The following is a 20,760-nucleotide window of genomic DNA, read 5'->3' as shown; positions in this document are numbered from 1 at the left end:
TTAGCGCTCATGCCTATATCTGTGGTAACAAGAAGGGTAAAAGATCAAAAGTGATTCCTGTTGGAACAATAGAAATTGAAGTGTGCACCCTGACCCAGAAGAGATATAGACTGTAGATGGTGATGGGCCTGTGATGACAGTGGATCAACAGTGACAAGTTACAGCCTCCTGTATAACATTTACTGACTGCCCTGCCTTCTGGGAGCGGGTTGGTTGCCAGGTCCCATGTGCTCTTTCTGTAAAAGTCCGATGTGGGCTTGTTGGGACAGATTTGAAATCTTTCAAATTTAATTCCGCCTGAGCCAAATTAGCCTGTTCTTTCCCAGAAATTTCCCAGCACATGGAAATGGCTGCCTAAAATGCAAATGATATTCAGAAGATCAACGGCAGCAGGCAGGCAGATGCGCTGCATCTAGTAGAAAAAGAAGCTGCAAGTAAAAAGGTGAAGACAGTGGAGTATTTCAGGTATGAAGGGTCACACTATGTGAATCATTGTAAGTTTATGGATGCTGTTTGTCACTGATGCAACAAAAAAGGTCATTTAGCAAAGAGTGTTGGGGTGTTAAGAAAAAGTCGAAGGCTGAGTAGGAAACTAGTTAAATGTAAGGAAGCCTCAGTCGATGACGCATTGCTGGGAAAGCTCAGACCAGGCACTATTCTTACATGTTTAATATGAGCGAGGGACATGCAGAGTCTATTTATGCTACAGTGGAGGTCAATGGACAGAAAATCAAGATGGAGGTGGACATAGGAGACTCTACGTCGGTTATCAGTGAGGAGGCCTTCAGGAAGATTTGGGACTGTAAACAGGCAACAACCCCAATTCATGCAGGAATCAACCATCGGATGTACACCGGCGAGTGTTGGAGATGGACATTGCATATAATAGCCAAGAAGCATGGCTCCTGGTAGTAAAAGAACATGGACCTAGCCTACTTGGACATGACTGGCTCAGGAAAATTCACTTGAACTGGGGTGAGATAATGCACACAAAAGTGACAGAGGTTGTCATTCAGAAATATCTTGAGGTTTCCAAAGATGAACTGGGTACATTACAGGGTACGATAGTTAAATTGTTCATAGACCCTCTGGTTACTCCTCGCGTTTTCAAAACGAGGACAGTGCCCTACGCCATGAAAGGCAAAGTGGAGGCGGGGTTGGAGCGACTGCAAAGGCTAGGAACCATTGAGCCCGTTCAGTTTTCACATTGGGCACCTTCGATTATTCCTGTTCTTAAAAGTGACGATACTGTGTGCATATATGGGGATTACAAACTTTTAAAATTAAATTTAGAGTATCCAATTCATTTTTTCCAATTAAGGGGCAATTTAGTGTGGCCAATCCACCTACCATGCACATCTTTTGGGTTGTGGGGCGAAACCCACGCAAACACGGGGAGAATGTGCAAACTTCACACTGGGGGATTACAAACTTACCATTAATCAAGTTTCCAAGCTGGATGCTTACCCGTTGCCAAGGGTAGAAGATCTGTTTTCAACCCTTGCAGGAGACAAAGCGTTTTCAAAAGTAGACATGAGCCAGGCCTGTCAACACCGTTTGCTAGAGGAAGATTCAAAACAGTACATGACTATCAACATGCATAAAGGGTTGTTCAAGGACAATTGTTTGGTTTTTGATATATCCTTTAGTTTGGTGATCTTCCAAAGGACGATGAACAACCTGCTACAAGGCCTTCCTCATTTTGAAGTCATTTAAATTACATTTTAATTTTGGGTAAGACTGAGGAGGAGATGGCATGGGGGAACAGTGTAAGCAGTTTTGGTGGGTTAAGGGGTTACACAGATAGGGCGGGGGAATGTGCTTAGGTAGAGTGCTCATTCTGAAGGTCAGTGAAGACTCAATGGGCCAAATGGCCTCCTGCACTGTAAGGATTCTGGAAGTACTTGCCCAATCTCCACTGAGTATATTTGGTGGCTTAATATAGACCAGGATTTGGAGAACAAAGTGAAATTCTGTTCTGAATGTCAATCTAACCAGAAGATGCGCCACTTAGCACCATTTATGTCCTTGGTTGAGAATTCATGTGGATATTGCAGGTCTTTTCATGGGTCACATATTTTTAGTCATCATGGATGCACATCCTAAGCACCATGAGCAACATTACAGCTCCCATTACCCGACAAAAGCTACACCAAGCCTTTGCAACAATGGGTTACTGGTTTCACTCATTTCTGATAATGGTACAACATTTATGATCAAGTTGTTCCAAGAGTTTATGCAAAGGAATGGAATACGTGATGTGCCTGCTACGTCTTTTCATCCAACTTCAAATGGTTTGGCACAGCAAGCTGTTCAGACATTGAAGGAAGGATTGAAGAGGATGGCAGGTAATACTTTAGGTTCCAAGCTCTAACTTCTTATTTCAATATCGTATCACACCACAATGAATTAGGGGACTCTCACTGGCTGAATTATTGATGGATAAAAGACCGACGTCTCACCTGGATCTGCTACATCCGAACGTCAAAGCAAAAGTGGGAAGGGCATGAGAAAAGCAGGAGAGACATAATAAGGAAAGATATTTTAACCCAAATAAATTATTGTGTTTATATCAGGAATTATTGTAGTGACCAGCACTGGCTACTGGAGTTACTCCTTTTTAAAAAAATAATGCCAATTAAGAAGAAATTCAGCATCGCCAATCCACCTAACCTGCACATCTTTGGGTTGTGGGGGTGAGACCCACGCAGACACTGGGAGAATGTAAAAACTCGACAAGGACAGTGATCTGGGACCGGGATCGAACCCGGGTCCTCGGTGCCGTGAGTTAACAGTGTTAACCACTACACCACTGTGCCACTCTACCTGTATTTGCTTTTAACCAAAGTGGTCCAGTATCTTTGGTAGTAAAAAGGAACAATGGAAGAGATATTCGCAGGGACTAAGATCATTTTTATCTAGCCATGACTCAGACATCAAAAGTTCCAGATAACACACAATAGAAGGAAATGCAGCTGTGGAAATTCAATGAGAAATGGCTCCTGTTGTATCAGAACGTCCAGTGGACTCTGCTTCAGGAGAAGGACACTCATGCACAGATATTCAATCTACTCCTGCCCCAAGAGTAGATTGAACTATGCCATGCATCACTAGAGTTTACGGAGTCACCAGTGGTACTGCGAAACTCACAGCGTCGTCGCAAAGTTCCTAATGACTGATGGATAATTAAGGCATTAGCTTCATTGCATTTCTGTCTTTAAGGGGGATTAAAATTTAAGGGGGGGAGAAGTGCTAGAGTGTTAGTATTATCCATCTTCTTATTTAAATCTATTGCTGATGTCAGTAGTTATTGTTGTTACCTTTTGTATATTCGTACTTTACCACTTGTCTGATTCTTTTCTGTTACTGTTATTTCGATGTTTAACTAGCAGTTCCCATTTTTGAATCCATACTGTATGTTAAACTTTGTTATTTTTATATATTAAAGAAGATTAACTTTCAAAGTGTTTTGACTGCCTTTTTGTGGTCAAGTTACCATAATCTCTTTTAAAATCCCCTGCAATCTCTCCATCCATTGATTAAAATAGAAAATATCTATGCAGACAGATCGAAACAAAATGTGGTGTATGACTTCATTATTTCAATTGTTTTGTAAATATTATTTTAGCAGGCAGCAAATCATAACTTTATTAAAATGATAGCTTACAAATTGTTTTAAAGTTTTACTGATTTACAGTAGAACAGATTTGGTAAAACTTTCATTTTGAGAAATTAAAACTTTTTTGTTTTCTTTTTGTATTCATTAAAGTCAAGAATACCATTTGTATTTGAGAATGATACAATTTTCCATGTTAAAGCATACATTAGATCCACCGTAACAATATATATTTTTATGGTTACATTCTGGTAACTGGTAAATGGCAAAGGCTCTGATTCCAGCTGATAATCAGGTACTGCACTGTCAGCTACAAGAATACTACGTCTATTGGGCTAGAACTTTTGGCATTCACACAGTTGTGGGATGATAAAATGAAACAGATGCAGAAAACAGAAAGGTACATACCATTGCATACAGTGTAGAAAGTGATGGAAAGACTTTTTGTGAAATCAGAGCTCAAGCCCAAAATTGTTGTCAATTTGTTTAATGGATAAAGTTTGAGCTCTTTTTAAACTGCAAACCTTGTCTGTAGCGGTCCCTCTAATTGTGTGCAAGTTTCATCTAAGAATGCGCCTCAACTAATGCTAAACTGTGTGACACCAACCATAATTTTCTGGGATCAGTGTGAGGCTTGGACAGGTTTCACTGTCTATAGAGTTATAGAGCTTTAGAGCACTTCTACCCATCATGTGTGCACTGGCCATTGTGCACCTATCAATTCTAATCCAATTTTCCAGCACTTGGTCCTACTTCTATCTCATTACAGTCGAGTAAGGCTCATTAATGCCACTTTGCTTAACATCCTGGAGAATAATTTTTTAAATCATAATTGAAATCTGATTTCTGGAGATAAAAGAGCTGAATGCAAACTGGGTTAGTTGGAGCTGACTAGAGGAAGCTTTACTTGGCACCTGGCCCTTTCTGTGAAGCAAAGCAGAATGCAGAGCAAAATATGGAACTTCATTGAATCAACACACATACAGCACTTAGTTTTTTTAAGTTTACAGACTGCAGTAAGATAGATGTTTTCGAAATGATGTGCAAGATAAGTATGTTGAAGATTTTCTATCATGTAATGTTTGCAATTATTTTTATATCCACTGGTGTGAAATCTACATTGACACTGCAGGTGGACTTGCAACTGCTGTGGGATATCCTTTGGACACAATCAAGGTAGTGTTTTTATTTGGCCTATTGAAATTGTCCATGTTTATATCATTATGTTGTAGTTAATACCTGTTGTCTCACCAGGTGAGAATTCAGACACAGCATATGTACAATGGTGTTTGGCACTGTATTCAATCAACATATCAGAGAGAGAAGGTAAACCTGAGTTTTTGGCAATTTGTTTACAACTTTGTGAAACGGAGTATGCTTATTTTAGAAACCTTTATCTTCACTTCTTTAGTTATCATAGTCATAGATGTGTACAGCCCAGGCCCAGCTTGCCCATGCTGCCCAGTGTCTAAGCACTAAGCTAGTTCCACTTGCCCGCATTTGGCCCATATCCCTCTATATTCACCCTGCCCATGTAACTGTCTAACATTTTTTAAAAAGGAAAAATTGTACCCGCCTCTACCACTGCCTCTGGCAGCACTTTTCAGATGCTCACCACCCTCTGTGTGGGGGGGAAAAAAATCCCCTCTGGTCTCTTTTGTATCTCTCCCCTCTCACCTTAAACCCGTTATGGCCGTCTTGGATATAACCGTCTTTAACTTGAAGAATTGCCAAAGGTTGAGCACTACTGTTTTCTACTTTTGAAGCATTAGTGCAAACCCATCCTCCTTTAAAATCCATTTATGTTTATATATATTTATCATTAACTGCATGGCCTTCAATTTGAGCTAACCTTCAATGAATCATTCCCAATGTCGAGTGCTGAAATATCATGTTGCAACCACAACCAATATAAACATGTCTGTTCAACTAGAAGGCCTGTTAGTACGTAATAAGGTTTTGAATAGCTTTTATAGTTTTGCAAAAAGATGTTTTTCAATTTAAATATGCAAACATAGGAAGAGGAGTAGGCCATTCAGTTCCTTGAGTCTGTGCAGACATTCAATGAGATCAACTCCCTCCACCTGTCTTGGCTCCATATTCCTTAAAACCCTTGACAAGTGAAAGTCTATTGATCAGATTTAAAACAATTAACTCAGTTAACTTTTTTTGTGGGAGAGAGTTCCACACTTTTACCATCCTTTGCACAAAGTGTTTCCAAACATCTCTGCCTAGCTTTAACTTTAATGTAATGTCCCCTTATCTCTCACTTCTTCAGCTGTGGAAAAAATATTTCTATCTATTCTATCAATTGCTCTCAAAATCCTAAAAAATTCAACTAAGTCACCCCAACACTCTCTATTTCTGGGAATACAAGCCCCATATTTTGTCATTTCTACACCTGGTGAATTCATGCTTCACCCCTTCTAAGGTCGGTATATCTTTTCTAAGTTTCGGTGGCCTGAACTGTACACAGAACTGAAGATGTGATCTAACCAGGGCTTTGTATAGATGTAACAAAACTTCTAGTTTATATTCTAAACGGGCGATGCGGTGGCAAAGTGGTTAGCACTGCTGCCTACTGCGCCGGGGACCCAGGTTCAATCCCGACCCCGGGTCACTGTCTTTGTGGAATTTGCACATTCTCCCTATGTCTGTGTGGGTTTCACCCCTACAACCCAAAGATGTGCAAGTTAGGTGGATTGGCCACACTAAAATTGCCCCTTAATTGAAAAAGAAAATTGGGTACTCTAAATTTATTTTTAAAAAGAGAAAAAAGAAAGTTTGTATTCTAACCCTCTAGTTATAACGGATAACATTGCATTTTCTTTTTTGATCACTTTATGTATCTAATGGCTCAATTTTAGGATAAGAACATTAAATGCTCGAAAAAAATCAGGTCTGGCAGCATCTACAGAAAGAGTTGAGGTCGAAGTCTCTGTCACTTTTTCAAAGCTACAGATTGCATTTTAGTGTTCTGTTTATGAGCCAAGGGTAGCATTCCTTCAAATCTTAACCATCCAAATTAAGATGGTATGGGGAAAAGTGAAGGTTGTAATTCTCAGATGCAGGATTTTGTGTTTCTGCAAAGCATTATCAAATACAAACTGAACCCAATTACTGTTAGAAAAAAATACAACTTGAAATGAGACAAAGTTTAGACATTGTAATCATTACTTATTTCTTCTGTTGTAATATCAGAATTGTGAAATGATGAGAAAGTCTTCAGTAATATTTGTTGTGCCTTTTACTCAGGTGTATGGATTTTATAAAGGAATGGCATTGCCTGTTCTGTCAGTATCTGTATGCGGTTCAGTTTGCTTTGGCACGTACAGGAATTGCCTCCATTTCTTAAGTCAGTTGCGACATGGTAGCTCAGATGTGAAACCAGCCAGACTTGATGTTTTCATCGCAGGTTGCTCTGCAGGGACTGCTGAAGTAAGTAACTTGTTAAATTATAATTGGCATATGAGCTCAGGATTTTTCATTGCTTTGGTTTTTTTAGGCTAAGTTAATTAGATTTAATTTGGTTAATTCTGTGCCTTTTGTGGATTTGAGGGTGGGTGGAATCATGCCATATGTGTGCAACTGACCTGTGAAACTTGTGACTTCTGACAATTTCAAAGTTTCTGTCTTCAATGAGGTGATGTAACGTATCCTAGCTAACTAAATGGGCAATAGCTTGAAACTCTATTCTTGATTGCAGTACATCATTTATCTTTTTTCCTAAGAATGCATCATCCGGTGGCAGCCATGAGCTGAGCGGTCGCACAAAATGTGGCTCTCATCTAGGAACTCAGGTTTAGACCTTTTAATCCCATCAAATGGGTGCCAAAAGGGCAAAAACCCTTCCAAACCCTACCCCGCCATCAACTACAGTACAGGACCAACAATCCAGCAGTAAAAACAGCAAAAGTGAAGAGAGGGAAACTTCAGCCTCGGAGCAGGGAATCCCGCATGACCAGTGATGACAAACCCCACAGAATTGCCAGTGCAGGCCCAGGTGTTCATGGATAAAGTTATGAACTTCATCACCACCGAGCTCCAGAAACCCAGGAAAGAATAATGGAGGAACTCTTCACTGCTGTGGGGTCAGCAGTGGAGACTGCGATGGCCCTCATAAAGGAGGCATGGGCAAAATGGAGTGGAGGATTGAGGCCCAAGAGGCAACGGTGCAGGACCATGAAAAAGCCGCCACGGACCAGGAGACCGGGTCACGGCACTCGAAGCCAAGGTGTCGAGGCTGTTCAGGACCCAGAAGGGGCTGAGAAAAAAATCGATGACCAAGAAACAGGTTGTGTTGGCAAAACCTGTGGACCGTGGGGCTGCCGGAAGGAATGGAGGGGAGAAATCCCACAGAGTATGCAGCAGCAATGCTCGGAAAGTTGGTCAGGGAGGAAAGCTTTGTCAAACCCCTGGAGGTGGACCGCACCCACAGGTCGCTCCAGTAGCAGCCCAGGGCTGGGGAGTCACCGCAGGCAATGATAGTTAGGCTCCACAGGTATCAGGACATAGAACGGATCCTGAGGTGGGAAAAAAACACAAAGGTGGGCAAGTGGGAAGGACATTCCACCTACTTATATGAGGACATTGGAGCACACCTGGCCAGACGCTGGGCAGAAATTAATGGCACCAAGGTCACACTGTTTAAGAGCAAGGTGCGGTTTGGCATATTTTATCCTGCCAAACCTTGGGTCAATATCAAGGCAAGGAGTACTACTTCGACTCCCTGGAGGAGGCCAACAAGTTTGTTCTAAAAATGAACATGGGAAACAACAGTGTTAGACAATGATCTAAGTGCAGACTTTAATTATTATTCGGAAAGGACAAGGGCAACCACACTTGGGGCGGGGGCGGGGGGGGGGGGGGGGGATTAGATGGGATTAAAAACAGGCAAAGCGGGGGGGGGGGGGAGGGTAGAATGCTGGTTACAACATGCCACACATGGAGACCGGCAGAAAAGAGGAAGAAGACAGCGGCCATCTAAAGTGGCCCAAGAGCAAGGGCGGATGAGTATGGCTGACCACACAGGAGGGAGAGGCGGCGCGGCAGAGCACCCCTCAGGTAGCTACATGGAACGTGAGGGGCCTCAACGGACCGGTGAAAGGATCCAGAGTCCTCGCCCATCTCAAAAGCTTGAGGGTGGATGTAGCCTTCCTGCAAGAGATGCACCTAAGAGAGAGGGACTGACTGCGGGTAAGGAAAGGCTGGGTGGGACAAACGTTTCAAGTGTGCTTTAACGCAAGGGGATGGCCATACTAGTTAACAAGACTAGCACTTGTTCACAGCGACGAGCACTATTTGTAATGGTCATTGGAACCCATTAAGGGGCCCTGGTAGTTGTGATAAATATATACCTCCTGAACTGGGACGACGCAGAGTTCGTCAAGAAAACAATGGCAGAAATCCTTGACTTGGACACCCACCGACCCATCATGGGAAGACTTTTAAAATAAACTTAGAGTACCAAATTATTTTTTCTAATTAATGAGCAATTTAGCGTGACCAATTCACCTACTCTCCACATCCTTGGGTTGTGGGGGTGAGACCCACGCAGACATGGGAAGAATGTGCAAACTCCATATGGACAGTGACCCGGGGCCAGGATCGAACCCGGGTCCTTCGTGCCGTAAGGCAGAAGTGCTAACCACTGAAACACCATGCTGCTCCCGTGGGGAAGACTTTAATTGCGTCCAGGACCCGACAATGGACAGATCCAATCCTAGCACGAGAGCCATATCAGGAATGGCATCAGAGCTAAACGCCTTCATGGAGCAGATTTTGGTGGGGGGTGGGGGGGGGGGGGGGGCGAATCTGTGATACCTCACGGTTCCGACCTGTGGAAATGCTGGCAGAGAGTAAAACGCTGCAGATGGAATTTGATCTGCTCTCCATGGGGACAGCAGTCCACCAGCACCACGAGTCAGGGGGGCTTTTACAAGCATGTAGATAAAACCAGCCAGGAAACTGACTGCCACAATATAAATAGTAAAGGTCAGGGACAGGGACGGTAGTATCGCTGCGACCCTGAATAAGGCCAACGAGGCCGTTGCAAACTTTTATCGAGGCCTGTACACCTCTGATCCCCCATCACCTCTGGGATGAAACAGTTCCTCGAAGGACTGGATATACCACTGGTTGGAGAAGACAAGAAACAGGGGCTGGAAGCACCACTAGGGCTCAATGAAATCACGGAATGTATTAATTCCATGCAGTCGAGGAAGGCGTCAAGACTAGACTGGTTCCCAGTGGACTTCTACAAACATTTCAATGGCAGCAGTGGCTCTGCACGTGCAAGAGATGTTCAATGATTCACTGTCAAAGGGGGCCCAGTCGCAACGCTGGCACAGGCCTCTACCTCATTGCTCACCAAAAAAGGCAAGGACCCGGCGGAGTGTGGGTCATATCAACCTATCTCACTCCCGAATACTGACACTGAAGTGCTGGGGAGGTGCCTGGAGAGGTCAGAAGTGATCACGGAAGATCAAACCGGTTTTGTCAAGGGCAGACAGTTAACAGCGAACATCAGACTTCTGCTGAGCATAATTATGACCCCACCCGGGAAGGAGACACCAGTAGTGATCGTTCCCCTGGATGCTGAGAAAGTCTTCAATCAAGTAGAATGGAGGTACCTCATTGAAGCGTTTGAATGGTTTGAGTTTGTCCAGGGTTCAACGTCTGTACAGCGTTCTCACGGTGAGCATACAGACGAACGCCACCAGTTCTAAGTATTTTCAGCTGCTCAGGGAACGAGGCTGGGGTGCCCGTTATACCCTGTTGCTGCTTCTGTGTGAGTGTGCTGAACACTCAATTTGGCTCTGTTTCTTGTCTAAGCTCTGAAGTTGCCAGGTGTCGTTAAGACACCGCCACAAGCTTCAAGGTGAAGTTTAAAGCAATAAAACTGTACACCAATTAGTAAGTCCAAACAGCTAGAGTTTATTATAATACAATTATAATAACTACCCATGCACATGCTAAAAGGATTAAACTTATTCCTACCGCTAAACAACTAATACTTATCTCGAAGGAACTGCTGGGTCAGGGAACAAGGCCTCTTGCTCCGCTCTGGTCTGCAGACTTCAGGTTGGTATCAATTAAAAAGGTGGTCAGGAGTGCCTATCTCTGGTAGTGGTCATTGGGAGGCACTTGTTGGTGGCTGTTGTCCGAAGGCTGGATCAGGAGACAGGAGCCAGGAGACAGAACCATGTGTGGGACCTTTCTTTTATAGGTCCCAGGGGATCCGCGCCCCTTTGGGCGGACTCCTTTACCTGCTTGGAATCGATTGGGTCTCTTCCCAATCGATATGTTTGAACCCCCCAATCATGGGGCAGTTCCTCGGTCGCTGGGGCGGTTCTTGGAACTTATTGTTTTGGGCTCCTCTGGTGCCAAAGGGTCTGGCCTTCCATAGAATGTATCGATCTGTGTTTAACTTGTTTCCATTGTATCTGGGGATCGCCCGGTATCGCCTCATTAGTATGTTAACTGGTTTCTTTTCACAGTGCTGTCTGGTTTCTGCAACAGTCAAAACTGGTTTCTGCAGTCGTCCCAATATACAATCGCTTTGCAAGCTGCTCGCTTTACAACATGTCTATTTTACCTGCATTCGTTGCAATCTTCCATTTTGTGTTGGGCAGTGGCCACCCCAGGTGACTACACTCCCTCCTTGTGATCCTCATGAGAAATCATGAAGGATCACCCAAGTTCGGTGTCTTTGTGTTCCCTGACCTCAGCGAGTTCCATGGCTTCTATTCTTTCCTCAACTATGGCAAAAAATTTTACCTAACATTTTCTGATTGGCGCTATGTCAAAGGGGACATGCATTACCAATTTGAATCGGGAACCTCTAACTATCGCAATAAACTATTCTCATCTCACATTTAAAACATCCTATAACATTCTAAACCCTTACTCATTCATACAACAGTATCTTTACATTTCGTTTTCTGACTCGGCAGTCGAACGCAGAACATTATAATACATCCGAAATAATCTTTATTTTCAGATCGTATCAAATCTAATTAAATCCTTTATTACACATCAAGGGGTTGGGGGGGATTGGTGGAATCCGAAAATAGGGGATTGTACTCTGCAAATGGTTGAAGCGCAAGAGCAGGAGGCTCTCCTTCTCCATTTTCTTAACCGGAGGGTCTGCACTATGATGCAGAGAACTGTAATCACCAAAAGTGATTCAATGACGTACGAAAGCGACTACCAGTTCATGAATTTTGTGCACCATATCTGGTCCTTGCTGTTCGTTACTGGGCTTTGAGAAGTCGGTGTGTGGGAAACATTAACGGCGGGGGTCATAGGGGAAAAATGGTTTGCGTCCGCGCGCAAAAGTACAAAAACAGTAACTAAAAGCATGTAGTTCTTCATCGTCGTCTTCTTCCTTCTCTTCCTTCTGTCCTTTTGTATTGCTGATCTTGCTCTGATCCTTCCTTCGAACGTTTGAAAGCTATGGGATCAAGCACAGTATCTGTCAATAATTTGTTTAATACCTGTAATGTTAGTGTATCTGTCCTCTCATTCCAATTGTCTCTTAAATGAATGGCCAAGTCACACCCTATGACACCCCTCATTTTTTTTTGTTTCAAAAGTGAATTTAGGACCAGACATACACCTAACAACTGTGCCACTGCGAATCGTCTCGCAGGTTTTGCGATTTACCATCCGAATGTTCCTGGATGTAAATAACATATGGGATGGCGGCCGAAGGGCTACCTTAAACAAAAATTAAACCAAAGTTTAGAAATGAGATATCCGAATGAGTTGCGTGTGGGCCGCTACGGGTAAGATTTGAATGGGATCGCCGGGTAGGGCGTGCTGTGCTGTATCCGAGCTTAGCTGACCAAAGGGGGGTCCTCAGACAGGGTGGGTCCTCAATGCCGTTTCTCCACTGCCTGAGCAACCTGAAATGAACGGGCAAGAATGTAGTCGTAGTGGAATTACAGCCTCTATTCCCAGAATAGAGGGGCACCTAAAAAAAGGGAGGAGCCAAGATGCTCCAACATCTGTAAACAGAAGACAAGTCGTGAACATTGTCGGTTCTGCAGAGGACATTTCAACTGAGTGAAGTTCTCCGAAATTTCGGCGGACAAACTAACGTGCATGTGAGGTGGTCACAAGCTTTTCAGCTGAAAAGTAAGTGGCCAATCTCCAATCAAACATTTAACATACAAACAAACAAACATCCGTGCAGGTTCCATCAGTGGTGGCGTGGGGCTGTGAAAAGCTGTTTAAATTTAAACACTGAACATTTAACAAACACATACAAACAAACATGCAACGAATATCGTACAGGTTTCATCAGAACAAAGGATACTGTAAATTACATTTGGCTTGGGGTGTAACTAGCATATGGAGTCAGTGCAGTGTGACCGAAGAAGAGAGGAAGGAGAGAAACAAAAATGAATTGGCATTGCTGAGGTATCCCTGCCATGAGAAGTGGTGGGTAAGCGCTCATAGTTTGCATGGGGCAGCTGGGACCTTGTAGCTGCTGTGGGTGGTGTTCTCTTTCATATCTCGGGGCGGGTCTAGCTGGTGGTGGGGGTCTCCTGCAATCTCGGGCGAAGTGTCCTGGCTGTCTACAGTTGTAACATGACCCCTGAGGCACATAAGGCGGAGCAGGCACTCTGGTGCATTGTTCCCTTGTGTATTGTTCCCTGAGTGGGGGGTCTGGGCTGTTGGTTTCGTTGCTGCTTCGGGGGGCATTGGTGGGCTGATTCTGTTGCTGTTTCGGGGGGGGCTTGACATTCTCGAGCGTAATGTCCTAACTGTCCACAGTTAAAACATTCCTGTGACTTTGACTGCTGTGGGCTGTTCCTTCCCTCATTTACACATGCGGGGTTTTGATGTGTTTTAACTGAATGCATGTCTGCATCTGCCTGCTCTTCTTCGGGATTTATAAATGCTGTTTTATTGTGGACGGATTGCTGCCAAGCGCGGGAAATCTTTTCAAGACCCATTTTTCATTATGGGCCTCTTCTGAGGGGTCATAATTGCTGCAGACATTCTGTCCTGCATCTGTGGCGTGGAAGATTATTGTGCGGGTCCATTTAACCATATTATCGTGGGTTAAATGCGCTCGGTCTAAATCACCAAAAGCGGCAGTGAAATGAATCCACAGCCTTCCTGCGAATGCTGTGGGATGCTCTGTCCTCTTCTGCCTACACTTATTTAGGCCTTCGACTGGGTCTCCTCTATTGTACCCTATCGCGTCTAAAATAAATGTATGCATCTCCTCTAGTGTGCCTCCTCCAACGTTTTGTGGATCGGGGAGGGCTGCAACTACTGATGAGTCTAAACTCAAAACTGTGAGCTTCACTTGCTCTCGCTCATCCAGGCCGTACATGGTAGCCTGCTGTTTCACTTTTGTGAAAAATTGGTGGGGGTCTGCAGTGGGGAGGAACGGGGTGATTTCTCACACGCGTCCCTGAGTTATGTTACAGTTAAGGGGGTGGTGCAGGTGATGTTGGGTGCGCCTTCTGTGGTTGCCTTTCTTTGGGTGGTGACTGGGTTCATAGGTGTGGGTGCTATCTGATCTGTTGGGGGTTGGGGCGCTTTCCTTTTCTGTTGCGCTGCTGGCGCACATGTTCCCTGAACATAGCGCTGCGCTGTCTCGCTCAATTCTTGCCAATCTGGGGCATTTTCCTCATCTAACTGTGTTCCAAAGGTGCTTTGGAACCTATTCTGCACGGAAAGCAGAGATTGCAGCTCCGCAATCTGCTTCCTACACTTCGGGTGATCCACTGTGCTTTGTCTTTGCTCAGTGGTGGCAGCATGGAGTGCTCTTAAAGCTGCCTTTAGGTCAGAGCATTGCCTTTGCAGTGCCTCTACCTGCTTTTCTGACTCTTGTCTTATCAGGACTGCACGCTGCACATCTTGATAGGCCTTTTCATATTGGGTTTGAGAACTGCTCAGATGGGTTAGACAGGACTGATGTGCCCTCTTGGCATCATCCACCTCTCTATCCTTCTCTGCCAGCTTCCTTCTTAACTCTAGGTTTTCCTTTTCGATGTCCCTGTCACCCACTTTGCTCATCCTATTCCTTTCCTCTAATTCTGCTCGGAGCGTCCGAATGACCTCCTCTGTGCCTCGCAATTGTGCCAAGCAGGACACAATTGCCATCGGCTTGCGTGCTTTACTTAAATTCTTCCTGTGAATTTGAGAAAGGTTCTCCCACCAAGTATGTCCTATACCCCCGGGACCTGTCTCCTCATTCACACAAAACTCACTCCAAAGGGACCATCCTTTCCCTTTGAGATATTTCCTGAGTTCCAGCTCCCATACGGGACACTGACCTACTCTGCTACTGTTGGTCGCTGCGACCACGAACTGCTCTGGGTTCATGAGGCGTTCCATTGCCTGCATGGCCATTTCCTCTTTCTCTCTTTAATTTGGAACAAGGGATGATCAGGTAATGCTTTTAAATACAGGTACGGCTTTCGCTATGTTCCGATTATAAAACTCCCGACAGTTTGACGCAACAAAAATCTCTCGGTTTAACCTTACAACCCTGTTAGTTACGCATGCAAAAACACACTTCCGAATTATGACTATTGATTTGAACTCCTTGAACACTTGTGGTTTTTCATGTTCCCAATTGGATTTCCAATTCAAATTTCTGGGTTCTCTCGGAGTGGGGGGGGGCCACTTCTAATCGAGTCACGGCAGAGTCTGCCACTAAATGTTGCTGCTTCTGTGTGAGTGTGCTGAACACTCAATTTGGCTCTGTTTCTTGTCTAAGCTCTGGAGTCGTCAGGTGTCGTTAAGGCACCGCCACAAGCTTCAAGGTGAAGTTCAAAGCAATAAAACCATACACCAATTAGTAAGTCCAAACAACTAGAGTTTATTATAATACAATTAGAATAACTACCCATGCACACGCTAAAAGGATTAAACTTATTCCTACCGCTAAACAACTAATACTTATCTCGAAGGAACTGCTGGGTCAGGGAACAAGGCCTCTTGCTCTGCTCTGGTCTGCAGACTTCAGGTTGGTATCAATTAAAAAGGTGGTCAGGAGTGCCTATCTCTGGTAGTGGTCGTTGGGAGGCACTTACTTGTTGGTGGCTGCTGTCCGAAGGTTGGATCAGGAGACAGGAGCCAGGAGACAGGAGGCTGAACCATGTGTGGGACCTTTCTTTTATCGGTCCCAGGGGATCCGCGCCCCTTTGTACGGACTCCTTTACCTTTGCTTCTGAGCAGACCGTCGATGAAGAAAGCACACATGAAACTGGATATGGAACAGGATAAGCCAACGGGTTTTGGAAAGACGGTGGACTTACAATTTACACAGTCGGGACACATCGGGACACATTACTGACAAATAATATTTCAAGTACAGTTGTTAGGATGTGTTAATGGCAGTTGAAAATGGGACTTTAGCTGATAAAAAGCTTGTTTAATTAAAACTGCATAGGCAGTTTGCGCATCCGTCTCCTCGGAGGCTGAAAAATTTATTAAAGAATGCAGGGGTAAGGGATGAAGACCATTCTAAACTGATAGAACAGATTAATGATCGCTGTGAAGTTTGTAGGAAGTACAGAAGGACACCAGCACGACCGATAGTAATCTTACCTTTGGCCAAGGATTTTAATGACATTGTGGCCATGGACCTTAAGATCTGGGATAAAGCCAATCGTTTTTATTTTGCATTTTGTAGATTTAGCAACCAGATTTAGTCAATCAACGATTGTACGAAGTACGAAGAAAAGAGAGTAATTCTGGATCAAATCATGGAAAAATGGATAGGGACAGGAATGGGCCCATCGGCAAAATTCCTTATCGACAATGGGGGAGAATTTGCTAATGATGAGTTTAGGGATATATGTGAAAATGTGAATATCACAGTTATGAATACGCGTGCGGAAAGCCCATTTAGTAATGGTGTGTGTGAAAGAAACCGCGCGGTAATAGATGACATGCTCCGGAAAATTTTGGCGGATAGACCAAGCTGCAAGTTAAATTCAGCTTTAGCATGGGCGGTACATGCAAAGAATTCATTTCAGATGGTTGGGGGCTATAGTCCCTATAAATTAGTGTTTAGTAGAAACCCTAAAATTCCATCCATCTTAGATGACCAGCTTCCAGCTTGGGAAGGGACTATAATTAATTCTGCTTTTGCTGAGCATTTAAATGCATTCCATAGCAGTAAAAAAGCCTTTTTGGAAGCAGAAGTCTCTGAAAGAATTCACAGAGCTTTAAGACATAATGTACAGCCATCAGATGCCAATTTTCAGCAAGGAGACATGGTATACGATAAGAGAGACAATTCTAATGAATGGAAAGGCCCAGGGAAGATCATAGGCATAGATGGCAAAACAATTATTTTGTATCAAACTGTTAGGGTACATTCATCAAGGATAATGGGTACAGATTACAAATTTTCAAATTTAGACTGAGCAGACAGACATGACGAGGAACCAGAGTCATCTGGTACGCACGTGTTACAGGACTGTGAGGACCAGTTAACTGATATAGGCAGGGTTTTTGTAGAGGAACACCACACTTCTGATTAATTAGAACAGGCCATTTTTCTGAAAGGGCAAATGGCAAAAGTTGGTACAAAAGTGACATACTTGCCTGAAGGGTCTAGTCAATGGAATGATGCAACTGTTATTAGTAGAGCAGGGAAGGCCGCTGGAAAGTATAAACATTGGTTGAATTCAGGGGAGGGAGTCAAGAAGATGGATTGGGAACACAAAGTTCAAAAATGGAGGGCACAGAAACGCAGTACTAGTTCTGATAGTACATCGGATAGTGAACAGGTCGGCAGGAAAAGGTCGAGAACTATTGAAAGGACATCCCACAGCAGAAGGGAAAGATCAAGCAGTAGCAGGACAGAACAAGATACTAGACGGGACAGGGGACTTGGTTTATCAAGGTCTCGGAACATGAGTAAGACGATGAATACTAATAGGAGTAGAAGTCCACATGCATGTGAGATTTTGGTGGCTTCCAATAAATTAGATGAAAAAGTTATCAAAGATGCCAAACAGCAAGAACTGCATAGTTGGAGTGAATTTGGGGTATACACGGAAGTACCGGATAGGGGACAAAGAGCTTTATCCCACAGATGGATTTGCACGGAAAAGGTTCTTCCGGATGGAACTTATAAGGCAAATGTCAGGCTTGTGGCAAGGGGATTTGGAGAAAACTTAGAAGATCATGATTTAAGGGTAGATTCACCTATGGCAGGAAAGGTTTTTTTTAAAGATCTTCTTGACTCTATTAGCCACTAAGGCATGGGAATGCAAATCTATAGATATCAAAGCTGCCTTTTTGCAGGGGCATCCGCTCCAGAGAGACATTTTTATCCGTCCTCAAAAGAGGCAGCTAACATAGAAGGGGTACTCTGGAAGTTGAACAAATGTGCATATGGATTGAATGATGCATCTCGAGTCTGGTACTTTTCGGTAAGATCAGTTTTGTTAAAGTTAGGCTGTTGCCAGTTGAAAGCAGATCCGGCAATGTTTTACTGGCACTATAAAGGAAATCTTTATGATGCATGTCGATGATTTTTTGTGGGGTGGGATGAGTGATTTTGAAGCTATTGTAATCTCTGGTTTAAGGAAAGAATTCAGGGTTGGAAGTCAGGCTTCCGGTGCATTTAAATATGTTAGACTAGAAATTGGACAGACTACGTTAGGGGCAACTTTACGTCAGCAATCGTATTTGGAAAACATCAGCCCAATAGCAATTACTCGTGGCCGGGTTTCACAAAAAGACGCAATGGTTTCAAAGATGGAAAAAGAGCAACTTCGAAGTTTAATTGGGCAACTGAATTGGTTAGGTAGACAGACTAGACCGGACCTGAGTTTTGATGTCTTAGAATTGAGTACAAAAATTATGATTCCAAAGTGGAAGACATAATAAGAGCAAATAAAGCGTTGGTCAAACTAAAAATGCAGGAGTGTGTTTTTAGGTTTCCGGTTTAAGGTGACTGTAGGCACTTGAAACTCATAGTTTATAGTGATGTGTCCTTTGCAAATTTATGTGATGGGGTTTCAAGCGCAGGAGGTTTTATAATTTTCCTTTTGGGGAACAATGGTAAATGTTGCCCTCTTGTGTGGGAAACAAAGAAAATAAGGAGAGTGGTCAAAAACACTTTGGCTGCTGAGACGTTAAGCCTTGTAGAGGAAGTGGATATGGCCTTTTATATATTTCAGATATTGACAGAAATGTTGGGATTAGGGGATTTGGAAAATATACCTATTGAATGTCACATTGACAATAAATCCCAATGGGAAAATGTGCACTCGACAAAAAGTGTCAACGAAAAAAGATTAGGGATAGACTTGGCAAATTTGAAGCAGATGTTGGACAGAGGGGAGATAGCAAAAATTAAATGGGTTGACAGCTATCAATTGTCAGACTGTTTTACAAAAAGAGGGGCTAGCTCACAGAAACTTTTGGATATTGTTAAAGAAGGGTGCCTGTTTCTGTGACTGTTTTTTTTCTTCTTCCAAAAATGAAAAAAGAAAAGAAGGGGGAAGTTGCGTGTGTGTTTTTGAGTTTCTTGTAACTTTGTTTAATCTATTTGTTTTTCTCCTCCAAAGAAGGGGAGACTTAAGTAATGGGTTAAGAGACACTCCAATTAGTTGTCTCATTTATTTTAAGTATCCAATAATTGACAATGATATGTAAAGGGGCTTCAGGTGGCTCTTGTGTCAGGTGATGTGATGTTAGAGATTTGTGCAAAGTCTGTTGAAAGAAATTAAAGGTGTCTTGTGGAAAAGCAGCAGAACCTTTGACTCTTTATACTACAGCAGCTAAACGTCTAACAGGGGAAACATACGTAATACAGTGGAGAAAAGGGGAAACAGGCCCGACACTTGGTGGGGCTCAGACCCTTCCCACATATTAAACAACAGGGAAACAGATCACCTTTCTTGTCCGTTGTATTCATAATTGGATATGACTCTCCCTGCCATTGTAAATCATATGTTCTCCTTTCCTCAGCATGTACGATACACACTAATATAAATAATGAAATTATATTACTGGGACTACTGTCACAGATGTGTAGTGGCAACATTGAGTTACTTGTGTTGTTTTTATATTGCTCTGCAAATTTTGATATAAAATGTTAAAATTCCAATAAAAATATTTTTTTAAATGCTGCCATTGCTAAATTAGATCCACAGATTACCATAGGTTCTCCATATTATTTTATGTAAAATGCTTTCTGATCACCGATTTAAACTGTGTTAAAGAATCAATAAGGGGCGTTGCAATTTTGTGTATACTTGTAAATAATCGCAAGCTGACCAGAGCTTGGGCCCAGCAACTTTGGCTCAATGGTGGTATTCTCACCTCTTGTCAAAATGTTTTGGGTTCAAGACTGTCTGCCAAAATTCAACACAATCTAGACCAGTGGTTCCCAACCTGTGGTCCACCAAACCATTGGTGACCCACGAGAGTACTGCATGTGGTCTATGAGAAAAATATATTATTTTGTGTACCTTGTGTGTATCATAATCGATATTACGTTATTATTCACAATGTGATTTGCTTTACAAACATCCTTGTGTAATATAATCAGCAATGTATTTGTGAGCGTGCATCATAAACTATTGGAAATAGCTGTGTTTTTAATACCCAATGATATATAAGTTTGACTCCTGTCAGCTGGAGGCTATGTAAAAAATGTTTAAAACGGCAGACGTAAGTTGTGGTCCACAACATCTTTTGATAATTTATGGTCCGCATAAAGGAAAATGTTGGGAATCACTGAGCTAGACTGACTCTAAATCCAGCTTTGAGTGCTGCAGTGTCAGAGTTTCTGTCGATCAGATGAGACATTACACTGAGGTGAGCATGAAATTCTTTGGGCTACCATGAGGATAAAAAATGTGCGGAATAGAAAATTATTCTTTCTTTTGACTTGCAAGCCAACGATTATAGGCAGCTCTGCCCCATTAAATTCTATTCTTGAATCTGTGGGAAGCACTCTCTAGAAGTTTTGGTTTATTTTGGATGGAGGACATAATAGAGGGAAATATCATATTTAACCATGATATTATGTTTAACATTGCAATTTTACTGGAAGGCTATTTATTATATGGCTTTGTGAATTGGATAATCCTCTGCAAATAAAGGGATTTTATGGAACTCCATCTGTAATAGAATTATAAAATATG

At 43.0% G+C, this 20,760-nt stretch overlaps 1 protein-coding gene across 7 annotated transcripts in view; it reads left to right on the top strand.

Moving 5' to 3' along the window:
* The window catches only part of slc25a47b (solute carrier family 25 member 47b), a 47,916-nt gene that overhangs the window by 11,673 nt on the left and 15,483 nt on the right, over positions 1-20,760 (top strand). For 2 of the 7 annotated variants that reach the window (XM_038776979.1, XM_038776943.1), the window contains exons 2-4: positions 4,749-4,792; positions 4,871-4,942; positions 6,872-7,054. The exons of 1 other annotated variant lie outside the window; for it this stretch is intronic. In XM_038776979.1, the coding sequence (XP_038632907.1) occupies positions 4,749-4,792; positions 4,871-4,942; positions 6,872-7,054 (299 nt within the window). Of the gene's footprint in view, positions 1-326; positions 466-4,722; positions 4,793-4,870; positions 4,943-6,871; positions 7,055-20,760 lie in introns of all 7 variants that reach the window. 4 more of the 7 variants (XM_038776970.1, XM_038776988.1, XM_038776961.1 and 1 more) reach the window with 4 other exon arrangements.

This window comes from Scyliorhinus canicula, chromosome 2 (genome assembly GCF_902713615.1).
Source record: "Scyliorhinus canicula chromosome 2, sScyCan1.1, whole genome shotgun sequence".
NCBI lineage: Eukaryota > Metazoa > Chordata > Chondrichthyes > Carcharhiniformes > Scyliorhinidae > Scyliorhinus > Scyliorhinus canicula.
The sequence above is the reverse complement of the archived record's forward strand: the minus strand, read 5'-3'. Positions and strand labels throughout refer to the sequence as shown.